Consider the following 20,664-nt stretch of genomic DNA (forward strand, 5'->3'; position numbering starts at 1 on the left):
GCTGTCATTGAAAATAAGAATTTGTTCCTAGTTAAATAAAGGTAAAAAAAAATCATGGGCTGGTTTCACAGACAGGGCTTAAATTAAGCCAGGAGTAGGCCTTAATGTGTACTAGTTAAACTAGGCCATTTAAATAGCTTTCATGAACATAGCTTAAATTTGGCTAAGTCAGAGTCCTGGAGTAAGGTAAGCAAGCCTAAATGAGAACACCTGGGTTAAGCTTGATTAGGTTAAGTATGAGCACATGCTGTTGGTCTAATGGTGCTCATAAAAACCCAGAATAGAATAGAAAACACCATTACTGGTGTGAATGTTGAGAAAAACAATGGCAGAGGCAAAAATAATTTGTTCAATAAACTTTAGTGAGTATGAAAAAAATGCTACTAAAACCAATTTTGTCACACTATCCAGTTATTGAAAGTAAAAACCATACTACTGCTACTGAGCAAAAGAAAAAGAGTGGTTGGGTTGCAATTTTCAGTGAATTCAATGAAAATGTAACCACAAGAAGAGTACAACAACTGCAGGTGAGATATCTTCATTATTATCAGTATTTCACATTTCTCATATTTTTGTGACATCACTTATATTGAATGATATCTGCCTTTATCAACTCAGTGGAAGAACCTTAAACTGGCTTTAGAATGCAGAGATCAGAAGAGAGTGATTTACTACTGGTGGTGGACCACCAAAAAAAAGACAAGACTGATGAATTGAGGGACTTGCTGTCTGGAATAATAGAGTACCAGCAACCTCTGGATGGTATACCAGATGATGACCAACCTCTGGATGGTATACCAGATGATGACCAACCTCTGGATGGTATACCGGATGATGACCAACCTCTGGATGGTATACCGGATGATGACCAACCTCTGGATGGTATACCAGATGATGACCAACCTCTGGATGGTATACCAGATGATGACCAACCTCTGGATGGTATACCAGATGACCATTTGGACAGTCCAGATGAAGAACTGAGCACAAATGGTACAGATAGCAAAGAAAATAAATTGGTTACTTCCTTTGACACAGACCGTGGAATATATTTACCAATCTTTAATCTTCTTTCATTCTAAGGACCATGTGAGTTTATTTGTGCTTTTAACCGTGTTATTTTTCTAGAGGACAGGAATGTGAACAGGTTGGAAGAGCCAGTGCACAGTGAGTGTGAACCCTCCACATCTGCTATAACATCCCTGAGAGAAGACGCTGCCACCACCTTTCAGCAGGGAACAAAGAAGATGACCATGCATGAAAAGTTAGCCAGAGAATTTCATGAGCATAAAATGAAATATCTGAAGGAAGAACATGAAATGAAAATGAGAATTCTACAGGTTGAATTGGATATGAAGTTGGAAGGGAGAGGTATGATCAAAAAAAAAGATACAGTAATGAGACAATTGTGATTTACCAGCCATGGTGAACAATATATGTAAAAAAAGACATGTTTTGTCATTTGGATATTCATGAGTGAGTGTATTTTAATTACCACAAACTACATTTTAAACCAGCCTTGGTTTAGTCACTCATTTAATTTTGCTGCACACTATTTGAATTTTGTACAGAACAAACATTATCAAAGCAAAAATAAGCCACAATGAATACATTCCACATTTAAATGCATCTCATCTAGTTGAAGTGCTGCAATGTGAAGCAACTCTGTGTGCAAGTTCTCATTGGTCATTGCCTGCCTCAGCCATGGGCACATCTGCTTGATCATTGGAGGATCAGGACAGCAATGCTGCTTCAGGTAGTTGTGCAGCACAGCTGTAGCAATGATCACCTTGCAGCATCTTCTTGGCTTGAAACGAAGTGTATTGAGTAAACACTGGAATCAATTTTAACATCCTCCAAACATACGCTCGACCATCCCTCTCATGCGGCTATGAGCTCTGTTGTATCGTTGCTGCTCAGCTGTTGTGGGATTTATGTCTGGAGTGAATAAAAAGTTACTCTGACCATATCCACTGTTACCAAGTAGTAGTCCACTATGTTGTCCTCTCTGAAACTGAGCACACAATGAAGAGTTGTGAAAAATCCTTAATTGTGAGTTGCACCTTTCCAACGTGCAACAATGTTTGAAAACTCTACATTAGGAGAGCATACACCCTGAACATTGATGGAAGACCAGTTCTTACGGTTCTTGTACTCCTCAGCATCAGGAGTTGATGGACACTTGATGGGAACATGACATCCATCTATACAGCCAATCACTCCTGGGCAGTGCACATATTCATAGAATTGCACTTCATAGTTGGCTTGGCCAGCAGCATCAGGAAACTTGATGTGAAGACTTTGTGAACTATTCTACACAGTTTCTTCACTGGCACCACACATCACTAGTTTCATGATGACAGATTCCAGATGCCAAAAACCTCAACGTGATCAGAACTTGGAGAGAATTGGGTAAAGGCCTTCCTCTTTGAGATGGAGAGGAAAGGCTCAAGCAAAGATATTATCTCCAATGCATTTTCTTTGCACATACGAAAGCGGTCTAAAAAAGCTATTTCATCTAAGTAATTTAATGGATTACTCCTATCCACAAGTACTCGTCTGTCTGGCCTCTGTAGTGCATGTTGGTCTTCATTTAGACATTCCAAATAGTCCATGGTCCCTGACAAACAGCACTAAGCAGAAGTTAAACCTGCCTCTTTGAAGGATTAATTTAAGCTTCAATTTAGTCCTAGAGTAGCTCTAATCCTCCCTCTTGCAATCGGCTTTGTTTTATCCAGAACAAACTCAATTTATGACTATTTTAAGATAAGTCTGTGCAAGTCGCTTTGAGTTAAGACAGCTCAAACAGGCATTTTAGTCTGGGACTAAACTTAAGCCTCGTCTGTGAAACCGGCCCCATATGTTATAACAATCTGGTGCAGTTGATGTGGAACGCAACCGTTGGTTGATGAATACAACGTCTGAGCAGGGGAACACGACCGTAGACTCATGGCTTGGTTGCTGATGGCAGTGTCCCGGGTCGTGTTCGTTAGGCACAAAACGGAAGAAAAAGGACAAACAGGGAGGACAACCTGGACTTGTTCAATAATTGACATGTTCTGTGCATCTTACTGAACACAACCCTGGTGGCTGGAGGTGGTTTGTGCAGAGTGGCAGAATGGACCAGCAAAGAACTTGATGCTCACTAGTGGTCAACGTCCCAAATGGCACCCTATTCCCTACATAGGGCTCTGGTCAAAAGTAGTTCACTATACAGGGAATAGGAAAGGGGATACCTAGTCAGTTACACAACTGAATGCATTCAACTGAAATGTGCCTTCTGCATTTAACCCAACCCCTCTGAATAAGAGAAGTGCGGGGGGCTGTCTTAATGACATCATCAGTGCCCGGGGAGCAGTTGTTGGGAATTAAATGCCTTGCTCAAGGGTAGAACAGCAGATTTTTCCACCTTGGGGATTCGAACCAGCAACATTTTGGTTACTGGCCTAATGCTCTTAACCGCTAGGCTACCTGCCGCCAATTGGGACGCAGCCAATGAACCAGCTGGTGCTCTCTAGTCGCTGAAGCGTTTGCGGGAGGCGATCCGCGCCCGGTTGGAGCGTCTGATGTTGGTCTTGGCATCTCGGCAGGGCTGGCAGGTGAAGACTTCAGGAACGTGGGTGCGGCGGATCTTAGCGCAGGACAGGTGCACCCAGGTGCCACACTCACTACACTCTATCATGGGCCGACCCGCGAACGGTTTCAGGCAGAAACAAGTGATCAGGTCCCACGAGTCGTCTTCATCTAAGAGAGAAATAGAAGAGAGACATTACATTAAACACAGCCTCTGTTTTATACTAGCAATGATGGTTGTAGATAGTGATGAGATAATGAGCGAGCTGCATCCAAAACAGCACCCTGTTCCCTATTACTTTTAACTAGAACTCTACTACGGTCCTGATCAAAAGTAGTTCACTATATAGGGAATATGGGCCCTGGTCAAAATTAGTACTACAGAGCAGAGCGTGCCATTTGGGACGCATCTTAAGTCTCAAGTGGGGTTCCTCTCTACTCACCCTCCATCTTGCTGTTGTCTGCAGACGTGTCCTCTCCATCGCTCCCTCCCTGGTCTGTCTGGTAGTTGCTCCCTCCATGGTCCCGGTCCCGGTCGGGGCTGCTACCCTCCTCTGTGTGGTAGCCTGTCTCCTGGTCTTCAGTTAGCTGACCTCTCAACCTCCTGTCCATCACCATCCTCAGGATATCTGACCTCTGACCCCTGTCTATCCTTTCTTCACTCCCAGACCCCTCCCAGCTCTCCCTCGTCACGTTCTCTTCCTTTCTTCTCTTCTTTTCTCTGTCTCCCGGCCTGTGAGGACAGCTCTTCCCCGTCTCACAGCTTGTCGTTGTCATGTCAACAGGCTGTTCGGTCACTTCCTGTTCCAGTTCTTCACTTCCTGTCTTCTGAGGGGTTGTAGCGTCATTTGTTTTCCCAGCTGACCAGTTGGGGTCTGGTGTGTGTGTCTGACCGGTGTTGATCTTGTTCCTGTGGACAGACAGAGAGCTGCTGGAGGTGGCTTCAGGCAAGAGTTGAGTCAGGGAAGATTGGGAAAGTTTACAGTCATGGTCACATTTCAGAGCTGTCAGAGGATATGTTTTGTTGTCAGTAGGACAGCTGTTGAGGTTGGTCTGTTCAGACTGGGGCTGGTGCTGCTCATGGAGCTCTGGTGTTCTGCTGACTGTTGATGTAGGGGCAGCCTGTTTCGTATTGGGAGACTTTTTGGCACTTCCTCCTCTAGGCTTCTTCTCCCCCTGGCCAGGCCCGGCAGGCTTCTTGTCTGACCTCCTCCTCTTCACCTCCTTCCCTTTCTCCTTCTGGCTCTGAGGGGAGGAGCCACAGTCTGGGTTAGGAGAGGACTGGTAGGCCCATGGACTGGTACTGTGGCTGCTGCTGCAGGGGTTGCTGTCACTGGGCTTGCTGTCACTACACCACCACTCCTACAGGGGAATATATCACCATGGAAACAACAGCAGAACTGGAGACTTCATTCAACAGAAATATACTGAACAAAAATATAAAACACAACATGCAACAATTCCAAAGATTTTACTGAGTTACAATTCATATAAGGAAATCAGTCAATTGAAATAAATTCATTAGGCCCTAATCTATGGATTTCACATGACTGGGAATACAGATATGCATCTGTTGGTCACAAATACCGTAAAAAAAAAGTAGGGGCGTAGATCAGAAAACCAGTCAGTATCTGGTGTGACCACCATTTGCCTCATGCAGCGCGACACATCTCCTTCACATAGAGTTGATCAGGCTGTTGATTGTGGCCTGTGGAATGTTGTCCCACTCCTCTTCAATGGCTGTGAGAAGTTGCTGGATATTGGCGGGAACACACTGTTGTACACGCCGACCCAGAGCATCCCAAACGTGATCAATGGGTGAGCAGCCAGGCCATAGAAGAACTGGAACATTTTCAGTTTCCAGGAATTGTGTACCGATCTTTGCGACATGGGGCCGTGCATTATCATGCTGAAACATGAGGTGATGGCGGTGGATGGGTGGCACAACCATGGGCCTCAGGATCTCGTCATGGTATCTCTGTGCATTCAAATTGCTATTGATAAAATGCAATTGTGTTTGTTGTCCATAGCTTATGCCTGCCCATACCATAACCCTACCGGCACCAAGCGGCACTCTGTTCACATCAGCAAACCACCTGCCCACATGACACCATACACATGGTCTGTGGTTGTGAGGCCGGTTGGACGTACTGCCAAATTCTCTAAAACAACGTTGGAGGCGGCTTATGGTAGAGAAATGAACATTGAATTCTTTGGCAACAGCTCTGGTGGACATTCCTGCAGTCAGCATTCCAATTGCACGCTCCCTCAAAACTTGAGACCGGTGGCATTGTGTTGTATGATAAAACTACTCATTTTTGAGTGTCCTTTCATTGTCCCCAGCACAAGGTGCACCTGTGTAATGATCATGCTGTTTAATCAGCTTCTTGATATGCCACACCTGTCAGGTGGATGGATTATCTTGGCAAAGGAGAAATTATCCCTAACAGGGATTTAAACAAATTTGTGCACAAACTTTGAGAGAAATTAGCTTTCCTGTATGGAACATTTCTGGGATCTTTTATTTCAGCTCATGAAAAATTGGACCAACCCTTTACATGTTGCATTTATATTTTTGTTCAGTGTAGAAACAATAAGACATCAATTAATTATAAGAGCAATTTGGTGTTAATAAGCTACATCTCAGTCTTACTTGAACAGGAAAAAAAATCTGTGTTTTATCAACCTACCTCTGTTTGATAGGGGATGTATCCAGCATAGGCCAACACAAAGGTGCAAAACTGGTTGAAGTCCTCCACAGTGCGTTTTCTCTTTCTCTGTGGAAACAAACACCTTGTTATTTTAGAACATTAATAACCACATTATAATGTGCTGAGTCCCTCCTGTCCATGCAGCTGGCCCGTAGCGCCGGGTAGGCAGAGTGTGTGCATTTGAGACCATTCTATTGGCTTTGAAAGCAAACTCCGCCTACTCGGTGCACCCGGTGAGCTGAAATAAAACGCACTTAAGTGCAATAGTAAACTGGCGTGAGCAAAGCGTGGGAGGCAAGTGTATGGAGCCTCGGTTGTTCTAGGAAAAAGAAATACTTTGAAACAGAGACAATCTGCACAATTTGTAGAGTTGTTTGGCAAAAAGAGTTTCATTAGAAACCTTTCAATCTGCTCTTTCAGATAGGGTATGGCAATCAAAACGTCTGGCCTGCATGGACCTCTGTAGACTGAGATGGAATAAGCTCCGGTCCCTTCATTTCCAATGCCCTGGTGCATTTATCAATGCACAATGTGCTGGTGCATTGGTCATCAGTCTCTTCATTCTCAATTGATATTATTGTTACCCGTCAGACCATTGTCAAATTAATATTTCCTTTAGGCCACATCTATTATTATTAGAATATGTGTGAAATTAGTTTCAATATAGTTTAGGTGTAGCTTGGACGGGCTAGATGGACAACTGTTGTCTTACAGTCAGAAAATACACTCCAGTCTATGTGCTTCTGGATCAACCAGTACATTTTCTGACTGATTACAATTTACATTTGGTGTCCTGAGGTTTCTTATGACCTATTTTAACACAATAAATGCATTCATTTAGCAATGTATTTGTCATGACTTCCGCCGAAGTCGGTTCCTTTCCTTGTTTGGGCGGCGTTCGGCGGTCGACGTCACCGGCCTTCTAGCCATCGCCGATCCACTTTTCATTTTCCATTTGTTTTGTCTTACACACCTGGTTTCAATTCCCCAATTACTTGTTCATTATTTAACCCTCTATTCCCCCATGTTTGTTTGTGAGTAATTGTTTATTGTATTGCGGTCCGTATTTGTGGCCATGTATTTATACGACGTGTATTCTTATATTATTGAGTAAAATTGATTTCATTACTCATATCTGCTGTCCTGCGCCTGACTCATCTCACCAGCTACACACAGACGCTTTACAGTATTATTTATTATGGACAGTGGCGATTTTAGCATGTCAATCTTGGTGGGGCAAACAACCAATTATTTTAGATGCATGCCAGCCAAGCCACCACACAACTCTAAACAATACAATACACTTTCATGGTATGTTGTATTATTGGGTGGAGTATTAAAACCCAATATTACGTATTCCTGCGCCTATCTCCAATCCTTTATACCAGGTACTCCCAAACTGGGGTACCCACAATGCCGTCGGGGGTACGCGAAATTTTTTATTTTATTTCAATAAATACACACTGCTCAAAAAAATAAAGGGAACACTTAAACAACACAATGTAACTCCAAGTCAATCACACTTCTGTGAAATCAAACTGTCCACTTAGGAAGCAACACTGATTGACAATAAATGTCACATGCTGTTGTGCAAATGGAATAGACAACAGGTGGAAATTATAGGCAATTAGCAAGACACCCCCAATAAAGGAGTGATTCTGCAGGTGGGGATCACAGACCACTTCTCAGTTCCTATGCTTCCTGGCTGATGTTTTGGTCACTTTTGAATGCTGGCGGTGCTTTCACTCTAGTGGTAGCATGAGACAGAGTCTACAACCCACACAAGTGGCTCAGGTAGTGCAGCTCATCCAGGATGGCACATCAATGCGAGCTGTGGCAAGAAGGTTTGCTGTGTCTGTCAGCGTAGTGTCCAGAGCATGGAGGCGCTACCAGGAGACAGGCCAGTACATCAGGAGACATGGAGGAGGCCGTAGGAGGGCAACAACCCAGCAGCATGACCGCTACCTCCGCCTTTGTGCAAGGAGGAGCAGGAGGAGCACTGCCAGAGCCCTGCAAAATCACCTCCAGCAGGCCACAAATGTGCATGTGTCTGCTCAAACGGTCAGAAACAGACTCCATGAGGGTGGTATGAGGGCCCGACGTCCACAGGTGGGGGTTGTGCTTACAGCCCAACACCGTGCATGACGTTTGGCATTTGCCAGAGAACACCAAGATTGGCAAATTCGCCACTGGCGCCCTGTGCTCTTCACATATGAAAGCAGGTTCACACTGAGCACGTGACAGACGTGACAGAGTCTGGAGACGCCGTGGAGAATGTTCTGCTGCCTGCAACATCCTCTAGCATGACCGGTTTGGCGGTGGGTCAGTCATGGTGTGGGGTGGCATTTCTTTGGGGGGCCGCACAGCCCTCCATGTGCTCACCAGAGGTAGCCTGACTGCCGTTAGGTACCGAGATGAGATCCTCAGACCCCTTGTGAGACCATATGCTGGTGCGGTTGGCCCTGGGTTCCTCCTAATGCAAGACAATGCTAGACCTCATGTGGCTGGAGTGTGTCAGCAGTTCCTGCAAGAGGAAGACATTGATGCTATGGACTGGCCCGCCCGTTCCCCAGACCTGAATCCAATTGAGCACATCTGGGACATCATGTCTCGCTCATTCCACCAACACCACGTTGCACCACAGACTGTCCAGGAGTTGGCGGATGCTTTAGTCCAGGTCTAGGAGGAGATTCCTCAGGAGACCATCCGCCACCTCATCAGGAGCATGCCCAGGCGTTGTAGGGAGGTCATACAGGCACGTGGGGGCCACACACACTACTGAGCCTCATTATGACTTGTTTTAAGGACATTACATCAAAGTTGGATCAGCCTGTAGTGTGGTTTTCCACTTTAATTTTGAGTGTGACTCCAAATCCAGACCTCCATGGGTTGATAAATTGGATTTCCATTGATTATTTTTGTGTGATTTTGTTGTCAGCACATTCAACTATGTAAAGAAAAAAGTATTTAATAAGATTATTTCTTTCATTCAGATCTAGGATGTGTTGTTTAAGTGTTCCCTTTATTTTTTTGAGCAGTATATTTTCAAACAGTCCAACGGGGCTATACATCTGGGTGAGGTTTTTCTCACCTGAGTAGCCTCGTTTCACTGCCAATAAAACAATTAAACCATTTAGTGTTCAGTGAAATAACAACACAATGTCAAATACAGGTAGCCTAGTCAAATAATGAACATCCAATCACATTGACCATTACCCTCTCGTGGGAATTCCACTAACGGTCTGTATGTAGGCAAACGTAGCTGCTGCTCATTCCGTTTGCACGAAAATTGATAAATGGTCCGCATCCATAGAGACACATACCAGCTCTACTGGTAGTACTGCTACTACCAGCAGTACTACACCTGCACCTGTCGACGACACAAGTTGTTCTGATTCCATGAGCACATTCAATGCAAGCATCAGTAATTATACATTAGTTGTTAGCCCAGCTATCATGGACACTGACAGTTGTGAATCTGACGCAGCCGAAGAGCTACTGCCCCCTTACCCGGGAAAGCACTGAACAACAGACAGGGATGTTGGACCATCAAAGAGGCGCAAATATGATGAGAACTACATTGATTTGGGAGTAGTGCTACACTTATAGTGGGAGTAGTGCCTTTCCTCAGCCACAGTGTGTTATATGTGCAAAGGTACTATCTCACAACTTAATGAAACCTTCACTCTTGCGCAGATATTTAGAAACAAAACATGCCAATTTGAAAAATAAGCCACAGGAGTTTTTTGAGCGAGATTTAAGACGACTTTCGAGTAGTAAGACATGTATAAAAGCAACAGATACCATTAATAGGAAGGGGCTCGAAGCATCTTATTTGGTGAGCAACCGAGTGGCTAGGACAGGCAAGACCCATACTATTGTGGAGAACTTAATTCTTCCTGCTGCTGCAGATATGGCTGGGACAATGCTTGGGGAAAAGGCCAAAAAAACTATACAGACAATGCCTTCATCAAACAACACTGTTTAATGACACATCAGTGACATGGCAGGAGATGTTTTGAAACAATTACCGCTTTGCATACAAGCCAGTGAATTCTATGCGTTACAGCTACATGAGTCAACAGACGTGGCGGGCTGGCACAGCTCCTGGTACAGTTGAAGTCGGAAGTTTACATACACTTAGGTTGGAGTCATTAAAACTTGTTTTTCAACCACTCCACAAATTTCTTGTTAACAAACTATAGTTTTGGCAAGTCGGTTAGGACATCTACTTTGTGCATGACACAAGTAATTTTTCCAACAATCGTTTACAGACAGATTATTTCACTTATAGTTGTCACGCCCTGACCTGAGAGAGTCGTTTTTCTCTGTTTGGTTAGGTCAGGGTGTGACATGGGGTGGGCATTCTATGTGTTGTATGTGTATGTTGGTTTTTCTTTATTGGCCGAGTATGGTTTCCAATCAGAGGCAGCTGTCATTTGTTGTCTCTGATTGGGAATCATACTTAGGCAGCCTTTTCCCCACCTGTGTTTGTGGGTTATTATTATTTCTGTGCGTGTTGTGTGTATACGCCACAGTTGCGTTACGGTTCTTGCTGTTTACTTGTTTATTGTTTTGGTTCGTTTTTTTTCAAATAAAGATGTGGAATTACCGGCACGCTGCGCCTTAGCTCATATATGACAGGGAATTTGAAGATAGAGAACGTGACAATAATTCACTGTACCACAATTCCAGTGGGTCAGAAGTTTACATACACTAAGTTGACTGTGCCTTTAAACAGCTTGGAAAATTCCAGAAAATAATGTCATGGCTTCAGAAGCTTCTGATAGGCTAATTGACATTATTTGAGTCAATTGAAGGTGTACCTGTGGATGTATTTCAAGGCCTACCTTCAAACTCATTGCCTCTTTGCTTGACATCATGGGAAAATCAAAAGAAATCAGCCAAGACCTCAGAAAGAAAAATTGTAGACCTCCACAAATCTGGTTCATCCTTGAGAGCAATTTCCAAATGCCTGAAGGTACCACGTTCATCAGTACAAACAATAGTACACAAGTATAAACACCATGGGATCACGCAGCCATCATACCGCTCAGGAATGAGACACGTTCTGTCTCCTAGAGATGAACATACTTTGGTGCGAAAAGTGCAAATCAATCCCAGAACAACAGCTTCTTGTGAAGATCCTGGAGCTAACAGGTACAAAAGTATGTATATCCACAGTAAAATGAGTTCTATATCGACATAACCTGAAAGGCCACTCAGCAAGGAAGAAGCCAGTACTCCAAACCACCATAAAAAAGCCAGACTACGGTTTGCAACTCCACATGGGGACAAAGATCGTACTTTTTGGAGAAATGTCCTCTGGTCTGAGGAAACAAAAATAGAACTGTTTGGTCATAATGACCATCGTTATGTTTGGAGGAAAAAGGGGGAGGCTTGCAAGCCGAAGAACACCATCCCAACCATGAAGCACGGGGGTGGCAGCATCATGTCGTGGGGGTGCTTTGCTGCAGGAGGGACTGGTGCACTACACAAAATAGATGGCATCATGAGGAAGGAAATTTATGTGGCTATATTGAAGCAACATCTCAAGACATCAGTCAGGAAGTTAAAGTTTGGTTGCAAATGGGTCTTCTAAATGGACAATGATCCCTCCAAATGGACAATGACCCCAAGCATACTTCCAAAGTTGTGGCAAAATGGCTTAAGGACAACAAAGTCAAGGTATTGGAGTGGCCATCACAAAGCCCTAACCTCAATCCTATAGAACATTTGTGGGCAGAACTGAAAAAGTATGTGCGAGCAAGGAGGCCTACAAACCTGACTCAGTTACACCAGCTCTGTCAGGAGGAATGGGCCAAAATTCACCGAACTTATTGTGGGAAGCTTGTGGAAGGCTACCTGAAACATTTGACCCAAGTTAAACAATTTAAAGGCAATGCTACCAAATACTAATTGAGTGTATGTAAACTTCTGACCCACTGGGAATGTGACGAAAGAAATAAAAGCTGAAATAAATCACTCTTTACTATTATTCTGACATTTCACATTCTTAAAATGAAGTGGTGATCCTAACTGACCTATGACAGGGAATTTGTACTATGATTAAATATCTGGAATTGTGAAAAACTGAGTTTAAATGTATTTGGCTAAGGTGTATGTAAACTTCCGACTTCAACTGTATATGTCCGTTACGTTTATGGGGTCAATTAAAGAAGACATCCTCTTCTTCAAACCACTGGAAAGTACTGGACAGCTTTGTGACATCAAATGGTCTTTGGTGGTCAAGATGTGTTGGTATCTGTGCTGATGGCGCAAAAGCCATGACAGGGAGACATAGTGGGGTGTTAACGCGTGTGCAAGCAGTTGCTCCCGACGCCACTTGTGTACCCTGCAGCATCCACCGAGAGGCTCTTGCTGCCAAGGGAATGCCTGACAGCTTGAAAGATGTTTTGTACACTACAGTGAAAATGGTTAACTTTGTTAAAGCAAAGCCCCTGAACTCTTGTGTATTTTCTGCATTATGCAATGATATGGGCAGCGACCATTTAATGCTTTTACAACATACAGAAGGGCGCTGGTTATCAAGGGGCAAAGTAGTGACACATTTTTTTTTTAATTGAGAGACGATCTTAAAGTTCTTCACTGACCATCATTTTCACTTGTCTGACCGCTTGCATGATGACGAGTTTCTCACACGACTGGGTGATGTTTTTTCTTGCCTGAATGATCTGAATCTAAGATTACAGCGACTCTCGGCAATTATATTCAATGTGTGGGACAAAATTGAGGCTATGATTAAGAAGTTGGAGCTCTTCTCTGTCTGCATTAACAAGGACAACACACAGGTCTTTCCATCATTGTATGTTTTTTTGTGTGCAAATTAACTCAAGCTTACAGACAATGTCAAATGTGATATAGCAAATCACCTGAGTGAGCTGGGCGCACAATTACGTAGGTACTTTCCCGAAACGGACGACACAAACAACTGGATTCATTATATAACCCTTTCATGCCCTGCCTCCAGTCCACTTACCGATATCTGAACAAGAGATCCTCATCGAAATTGCAACAAGCGGGTTTCTGTGAAAATTGAATTTAAATCAGAAGCCACTGCCAGATTTCTGGATAAGGCTGGGCTCAGATTTTCTTGCCTTTGCAAATCGTGCTGTTAAAACACTGATGTCCTTTGCAACCACGTACCTATGCGAGAGTGGATTCTCAGCCCTCACTAGCATGAAAACTAAATACAGGCACAGACTGTGTGTGGAAAATTATTTAAGACAGAGTTATGTGCATCCTTTCAAGCACACCCTTCTCATTAACCTGTGGTGAGTTATTCACAATTTTTAATTAACAAATAAGGTTTCATATGTAAGATGGCTAAATAAAGAGCAAAATTATTGATTATTATTATTTGTGCCCTTGTCCTATATGAGCTCTATATCACTTCCCACGAGCCGGGTTGTGACAAAAACTCACACTCATTCTTATGTTTAATAAATATATCGTATAGTGTGTGTGTGGCAGGCTTACAATGATGTCAAAAAACAACATTTGAGAGTGCGCTGACCCTGGTGCTAGAGGGGGTATGTAGCTGGAGGTTGAATGTTTGAAGGGGTACGGGACTATAAAAAGTTAGGGAACCACTGCTTTATACAACGTGACAGTTTTGACTTTTGAACCCTACACAAACATCACAATGTTTGTTCTTATATAATTAACACTAAGCTCTAAGTATAAGCGAGTGCAAGCAAATGAGCTGTGATGAGGTAGGCCTATTCGTTCAGCAATTTCAAAAAGGACAGTGACAGAAATTCAGATAGATGTCAGTTCAGATAAATTCAGCAAGATGTTGAGGCCTTAACTTTACGTTTCTTTAAGTCACCACAGAGAGAGAGAGAAAGAGAGAGACCCAGACTCAGCGGTTAGCCTACCATTTGAAGTATTTTATTAGGCCTATGTGGTCTAAAAAGGAAGGACAACACAATCACAAGGATCCACTTTTATAGACAATATACAGACGCACTGACAAAACAACCCTCGCACTATGAACTGGAATGGGTCTATTAGTGAACTTTTTGTTGGACAAAAATATTTGAATGGGAAGAGACTGTCACTGGCAAACATGGTTATGATGAGGGGATACTATAATATAATGTTTTTGGGTCTGTAACTTACCAACTTACCATTAATAAGATACTTATGAGATAGACTTATATATGCAATATAACAATGCAGATGTACAAACTATGGCATAGATGATGATAAGCGGTTAAGAGGCAAGCTGTAATTTTGATTAAGACATGAGCAAGCTGAAACGGATGTAGCCTATATGCCGCCTATTCGGTCAGCACTTTGAAATGGACAGCGACATAATTCAGAACATGGGCCTTTCTTACAGTATTCTCTCTGTACACCAAGTCAGAACAGTAGGCTAAATTAACAGGGGCACGTAAGCAGACAATGAAAGCTGTTACAATATTCGAAGATGAGATGTCTCTAAAACAGGCTACATGTGCACCATCAAGTCAGAACAGTAGGCTATGGTCTAAGGGGGAAAGGGACCACATTATTAGGGTGAGACACATGGGCTACTAACTGCTTCCTATACAACATACACTTAGTATTACTTTCTTAGCTACAGTATACATATCTCTCTGGCATATTACATCACTTATATAGCAGCATACTAGACATATTTATGGACTCACCATTGTTGTGCTCACTTGAACAGGAAGTTGGCATGGCGGTCCTTGTCATCAAAGTCTGGCATTCTCTGGAAGTCATAAAGTCATGCTGGATTGACAGCATGGCCAATGCATTTTATCCTTTAAGGGTGGAAAAGTTTCTCTCTGACTCTGCGGTTGTCATCGGAGTGGTGATGATGATTTTGAGAAGAGAGACCATCTCGGACAAGGCCTCCTGCAGGTTGTTCTCGTAGAGTGATTTCAATAAAGAAAGTGCTGTCTTTCCAGTGTGCAGCTCAGGTTGCCGGTAGACAGTGAACAGCTCCCTTTTCAACTTCTCCTGGTTACCCACAGACCCTAGCTTGGTAGCACACTGGAGTTCTGCGGTCGGAAAGCAATATACATACTGGGGGAAAGATTAGCTGTCCACCAACTTTGCTGCAATTAAGTGTTCACTTTCACAAAACCTTTCTTGCACATGAGCAGTGATGAAGTCGCATGCCTCATTCATCGTGGATGCAGTGTTAAGGTTTCTCCACCTTGGTTCAGTGGCATCAACATGTCCTTTGGCCAGTGTATAAGATTACTCGCCAATGTTTTGAATGTTCACCTTGAAATTGTTGATTGCTCCAGCAATTCCTGCTGCATCAACGGTTCGTTTCTGCATTATTTAGTACAAAACATCCACCTCTGGCATGACCAAGGAAAAGAACCATAAGCCTCGCTGATGGTGATCTCATCCCATCCAGGCTGCATGCGGATGTCCTCCATGCACTGGGCCAGTGTCTCACGGTCCTCCCACACAGCATTGACGGTTCTGCTTTTGAAATTCCATCGTGTACCCAGTGGCCTGGGGACCTATCTGTTCGTTGATTCCGTGAGAGCGGAGAGTCTTTTGGGTGAGCCAGTGAAAAAGTAAGATAGGTCTGCAGAAAACACTTTAAGCACGCTCTCTCCCAGCACAAAGTTGATTCAGTTGGTGTGCATAACAGTGCACAAATTGCACGTTTGGGTAAGTCTCCTTCAGTACCGTTTGGACAACACGTACATTAACACTCATCACTGCTGCACCATCGTAGGTTTGTGCAAACAGCTTCTCCTTGACATTCAGTGGCGCTAGGACTCTCACACACACTGTTGTCTGGCGCCGAAGACGTGGATGTCGAATTAAGGCAGCCCCCCCGCACCTCTCTGATTCAGAGGGGTTGGGTTAAATTCAGAAGACACATTTCAGTTGAATACATTCAGTTGGACAACTGACTAGGTATTCCCCTTTCCCTAACATGTTGCGCAGCACTATTACCATCTGTGACTTACAGGAGACGTCAGTGGTCTCATCTACCTGTACAGATGCAAAAGGAGTCTCAGACATCTCCTTAGCTATAGCTTCTCTGTACACTTCATACATACAATCCAAAAGTTTGTTTTGGATGGTGCTTGATGTACCCTTAAAAATGGGTTGGTCGTCATAATGCCTTTGTAGCCTGTAAGCTCCTTCATGCATGGTCTCACAAATACACCTGAAAACCCCTGGGTTCAAGGAGTTGGCTGACTCGTCATGGCCCCGCAGTGCTCTCACAATTGCCACTCAATTTAATACATGCTATAATTGTGTCAAGCACGTACCTATTCTCCTCCGTTTGTTGGTTGTGAAGGTCGATGGCTCGTTTATATGTCTAGCTGAGCCACAGCGTTTGATTTCCCCAGTAATCCCAGTTTAACAGCGTTATATGTGATGCACAATTCTCATGTTCAGACCCTTTTCATACAGATGTTTTCTAATTTCTCTTCATATGACAAGGATTGAAAAGGATTTGTCAGTAGATTGTCAACGTGATTCATGGTGATGTCTGCTTGTCTAGCTTTCTAGTTAAGATTTCGAAAGTAGGATGTTGACATGATCAGTCCAATCAAAGCTAGGGTAGATCAAATGGGATTTGACCCCATTTTATCTGTGGCCAATGACCTTGAGCCTTCTTCGACAGGCACTTCTAATGTAACTCTATGGCAGCACCCAAGGGGCTTGAATTTTCAAGCTCTCCCCGTAGAATTTGCAGTGACGTAGTGTCCGCATGAGTGACAGAACACTGAGCCAATCACGGCGCAACTGTAGAACATTACCAACCATTCTGCTCTGTTTTTTCCGCTGGGTGCCCCACCACCACAGAGAGCACTGAGCTAAGCTGAAACACCTGCATTTTTGGAGCTGTCTTACTCAAGAAAGCAAAAAAAGAGACCATGTTTGTATGCTGCTTAATTAACTAATTAAAAAATAATAATAATGTTTTACATTGCCCTCAATGACTATCACCACTGATTATGGAATAGTTACACAATTGAAATAACTGCTGACCCTCATGGCCATTCTAGTAGTTATAGATTTCCGGTGTGCTGAGTGTTAATAGCTTAGTCAGTTTAAGCAATAGAGCAAGTGGAAAGATAATAATAATAATAAGAGTAGGTAATAAATCTAGAGTTGAAAGAACACACAACTTTAGGCTAAGATTATCGAAATAAACTTTCAGAAGGCCTCACACGGGAATGACACAAAATGGACAGCCATTTCAAAAACGTGTAGCCAAATAGTCTACAAAGCAGGGAAACGTACCCTATAGTCCAAGAACGACTCGTGAATATTGCATATACCTGTGTTGATATACAGAGGCTATTGCAACACTTTTGCAACTTGCAACTCGATTGGACATTATGTATCCCTTAATGGCAACATTGTATCGGAGTGTTTAAAGCCGGAGCGGAAGGGCTAATGGGGGAGGGGAGGAAACGAGGGCTGAAACAGACTGTAGGCGAACGTATGACAGAAACACAGACAACGAAGCCGGTCTCGATGGTTTCTCCGAGCGGCAAAGGTAGCCTAGTCGTAATTTCAACAAGACATAACTTTTCGTGTAACGTTATAGGCTGGCTAGTTGTATTGTCATTACCATCCCATCCGAGACTTGACAGTCAGGAAAATATCGACTTCATGTCTGTACTCTACACAGGGGTCGTCTGCATAGGAACTGATCAACGCATAACGAGACAAACACGGTGCCCAAAATCACTTCAATGATCCTCTCCTGTCCTTAAAAGTAATTTTATCTAAAGATGGCGACGAAGATGACACTTAATCGTAACCTGATTGCTGGGCGGTCACCAGAGATGAATGACAGTGGGTTAGACTTGAAGTAGGCTAATAAAATGTAGCCTTCGCTTCTTCAAATAGTTTCTCTAAACTAGAGAGCTTGATCAAATGGCATCCTAGTCTAGTCTACTCACTGATCTAATTTGTCATTTACTTAAAGTTAGGAATGTAAATCAATGAGCGGAGAACCAAATATTTCGGTGACAATAGAATTCCTCCTGACATGGCTTCTGTAGTCTAGCCTAGGCTACACACACTCGATGGTGCGCAGTAATAAAATAAGTTGTGTCAACGATTTTTGGAAACACAATAAACTAGTGGACATGTTTCACACGAAGTCCATCGTCGATGCTTTCATCCCTGACCATCATTTGAGAGGTTTGATTCTTTAGCCTACGCGGAAAGAACATTGCCGTGTCCAAGTCGCGCGCCCTGGACACACCGCACACAAGCCGCTAGTAACGTACACGGAACCTTGTTTGTTCTTACCACTTTGGAAAGAATGTACCAAGAATGCATGTTAATAAGAATGTAATAAACCATACATACCTGGGTTAACATTGTTGTATGTCGCTGTAGATCAAATGCAAACAAAATGCTGAGGGTGATGTCTTGTCCTTGCCCGACTGTAGCCCTGTCCTGATTATCTTCAATCGACAAAATGGGGTATTTTAGGAAAATAAATGTCGACGTTCTAGTTTACAGCAAAGCGTACGTCACAAAGGTCAACATGTCGCTACTAGACATTATATCATTGTCACCCAGTTGAAATATAGCCAACTATGTTGTTCGATCTACAAAATGTTTAATGATAAACCATTGAGCAACTGTCCTAGAATGCAGCCTAACAGCGAAAATGTACTTTTCTTTGATAGTCTCTCTACGAACAATCGTCTTTGTCCATGCGGAACAAGCTGTTATATGATTAAAAAAGCAATGAAAAGTACACTGACTCGTGAGGGTGGGAGATTCGCGAAACGATCACATTCCATCAGTGACATCACTCCCCCGAGCAGGACAGGAACGCTTAACTCAAAAGAGGCCGGCAACTCCCGTTTCGTAGATGGGATGAAGGAATACTATCTAAAATAACAATTGGAGTATACGAAATATGCGTAATTGTAGCACAATATCATAATACTATAAAATATTTGCATGACACATCTAAAAACAAAACGTACAATATACAGCGTATCCTATAATGGAACACCCCTATCCAGTCAGATGGTTGAGTCCGTCCGTCATCTCGTAGCCTACGACACCGAACAGTAGAACCTTATAATATCTCCCGCGAAAACTCGGCACTAGATCATGGAGCACAGGTGCCCTCATTCAATTTGAACTGATTTGAAGCTCCTTGTTTTTAGCTTTGAGAAAGTCAACAATGTGAGCTATGCAGAATCATAATTAAATTATGTTTGTGTGAAATGGTTAGCCCTCTGCTCAAGTGTTTACAAATATTTCAACATTACAACGTGGTGTTTGGCTAGACATGCCTACTCTGGCACAAAAACATTCCATAGTCTACCAGTAGAGGGTGTTGTAACACTTGTTACCTGGGACAGTGGCCTCTCACTGTCTCACTTTTAAATAGTGAAGGCAGGCCCAGTCCAGTTACACTGAAAATAAAGACAGAAAACCTGCACACAGAAAAATGCAATTACAAAGTTCTTTAATAGATCTTGCACCACAATAGATGACATGTCAGCTGCAACAGCCTTAGTCAGGTAATCAGACATGTCCAGAAACAACAAAGATAAGTCTGTGGGCCAGTAGACTCAGAAACCTCTACTATAGCTTTGAATCCAAATAGCATTCTTGGGAATAGAAAATGTTTCAATTATGCAGGAAACAGCAGAGGGAGCACGCCCCTTTTCCACTTCGACGGGACCGCAGTGGAGAAGGTGAAAAGCTTCAAGTTCCTCTGCGTACATATCACTGACAATCTGAAATGGTCCACCCACACAGACAGTGTAGTGAAGAAGGCGCAACAGCGCCTCTTCAACCTCAGGAGGCTGAAGCAATTTGGTTTGGCCCCTAAGACCCTCACAAACTTCTACAGATGCACAATTGAGAGCATCCTGTCGGGCTGTATCACCGCCTGGTACGGCAACTGCACTGCCCGCAACCGCAGGGCTCTCCAGAGGGTGGTGCAGTCTGCCCAACACATCATCGGGGGCACACTGCCTGCCCTCCAGGACAACTACAGCACCCAACCCAATGTCACAGGAAGGCCAAAAAGATCAACAAGGACATCAACCACCCGAGCCACGGCCTGTTCACCCCGCTACCATCCTGAAGGCGAGGTCAGTACAGGTGCATCAAAGCTGGGACCGAGAGACTGAAAAACAGCTTATATCTCAAGGCCATCAGACTGTTAAATAGCCATCACTAGCCAGCTACCACCCGGTTACTCAACCCTGCACCTTAGAGGCTGCTGCCCTATATACATGGAATCACTGGTCACTTTAATAATGGAGCACTAGTCACTTTAATGTTCCATGGCATTTTTTTGCCTTTACCTCCATTATCTCACATCATTTGCTCACATTGTATATAGTCTTATTTTTTTTCTACTGCATCA

The 20,664-nt window shown here is 43.4% G+C and overlaps 1 protein-coding gene across 2 annotated transcripts; it reads right to left on the bottom strand.

Annotated features, from left to right (window-relative positions):
• Nucleotides 1-1,127: 1,127 nt before the first annotated feature.
• On the bottom strand, nt 1,128-19,060 carry LOC115206237 (PHD finger protein 13). Of its 2 annotated transcripts, none has more exons than XM_029772967.1 (4): nt 18,630-19,060; nt 6,264-6,350; nt 4,017-4,818; nt 1,128-3,744 (listed from the first exon to the last, which is right to left on the bottom strand). In XM_029772967.1, the coding sequence occupies exons 1-4, from the start codon at nt 18,639-18,641 to the stop codon at nt 3,515-3,517; spliced, it is 1,131 nt and encodes a 376-aa protein (XP_029628827.1). In that variant the 5' UTR covers nt 18,642-19,060; the 3' UTR covers nt 1,128-3,514. The 2 variants fall into 2 exon arrangements, with proteins under 2 accessions (XP_029628827.1, XP_029628826.1); XM_029772966.1 differs by having other exon boundaries at nt 4,017-4,935.
• Between the last annotated feature and the right edge of the window lie 1,604 nt (nt 19,061-20,664).

This window comes from Salmo trutta, chromosome 13 (assembly GCF_901001165.1).
Source record: "Salmo trutta chromosome 13, fSalTru1.1, whole genome shotgun sequence".
NCBI classification, from domain to species: domain Eukaryota; kingdom Metazoa; phylum Chordata; class Actinopteri; order Salmoniformes; family Salmonidae; genus Salmo; species Salmo trutta.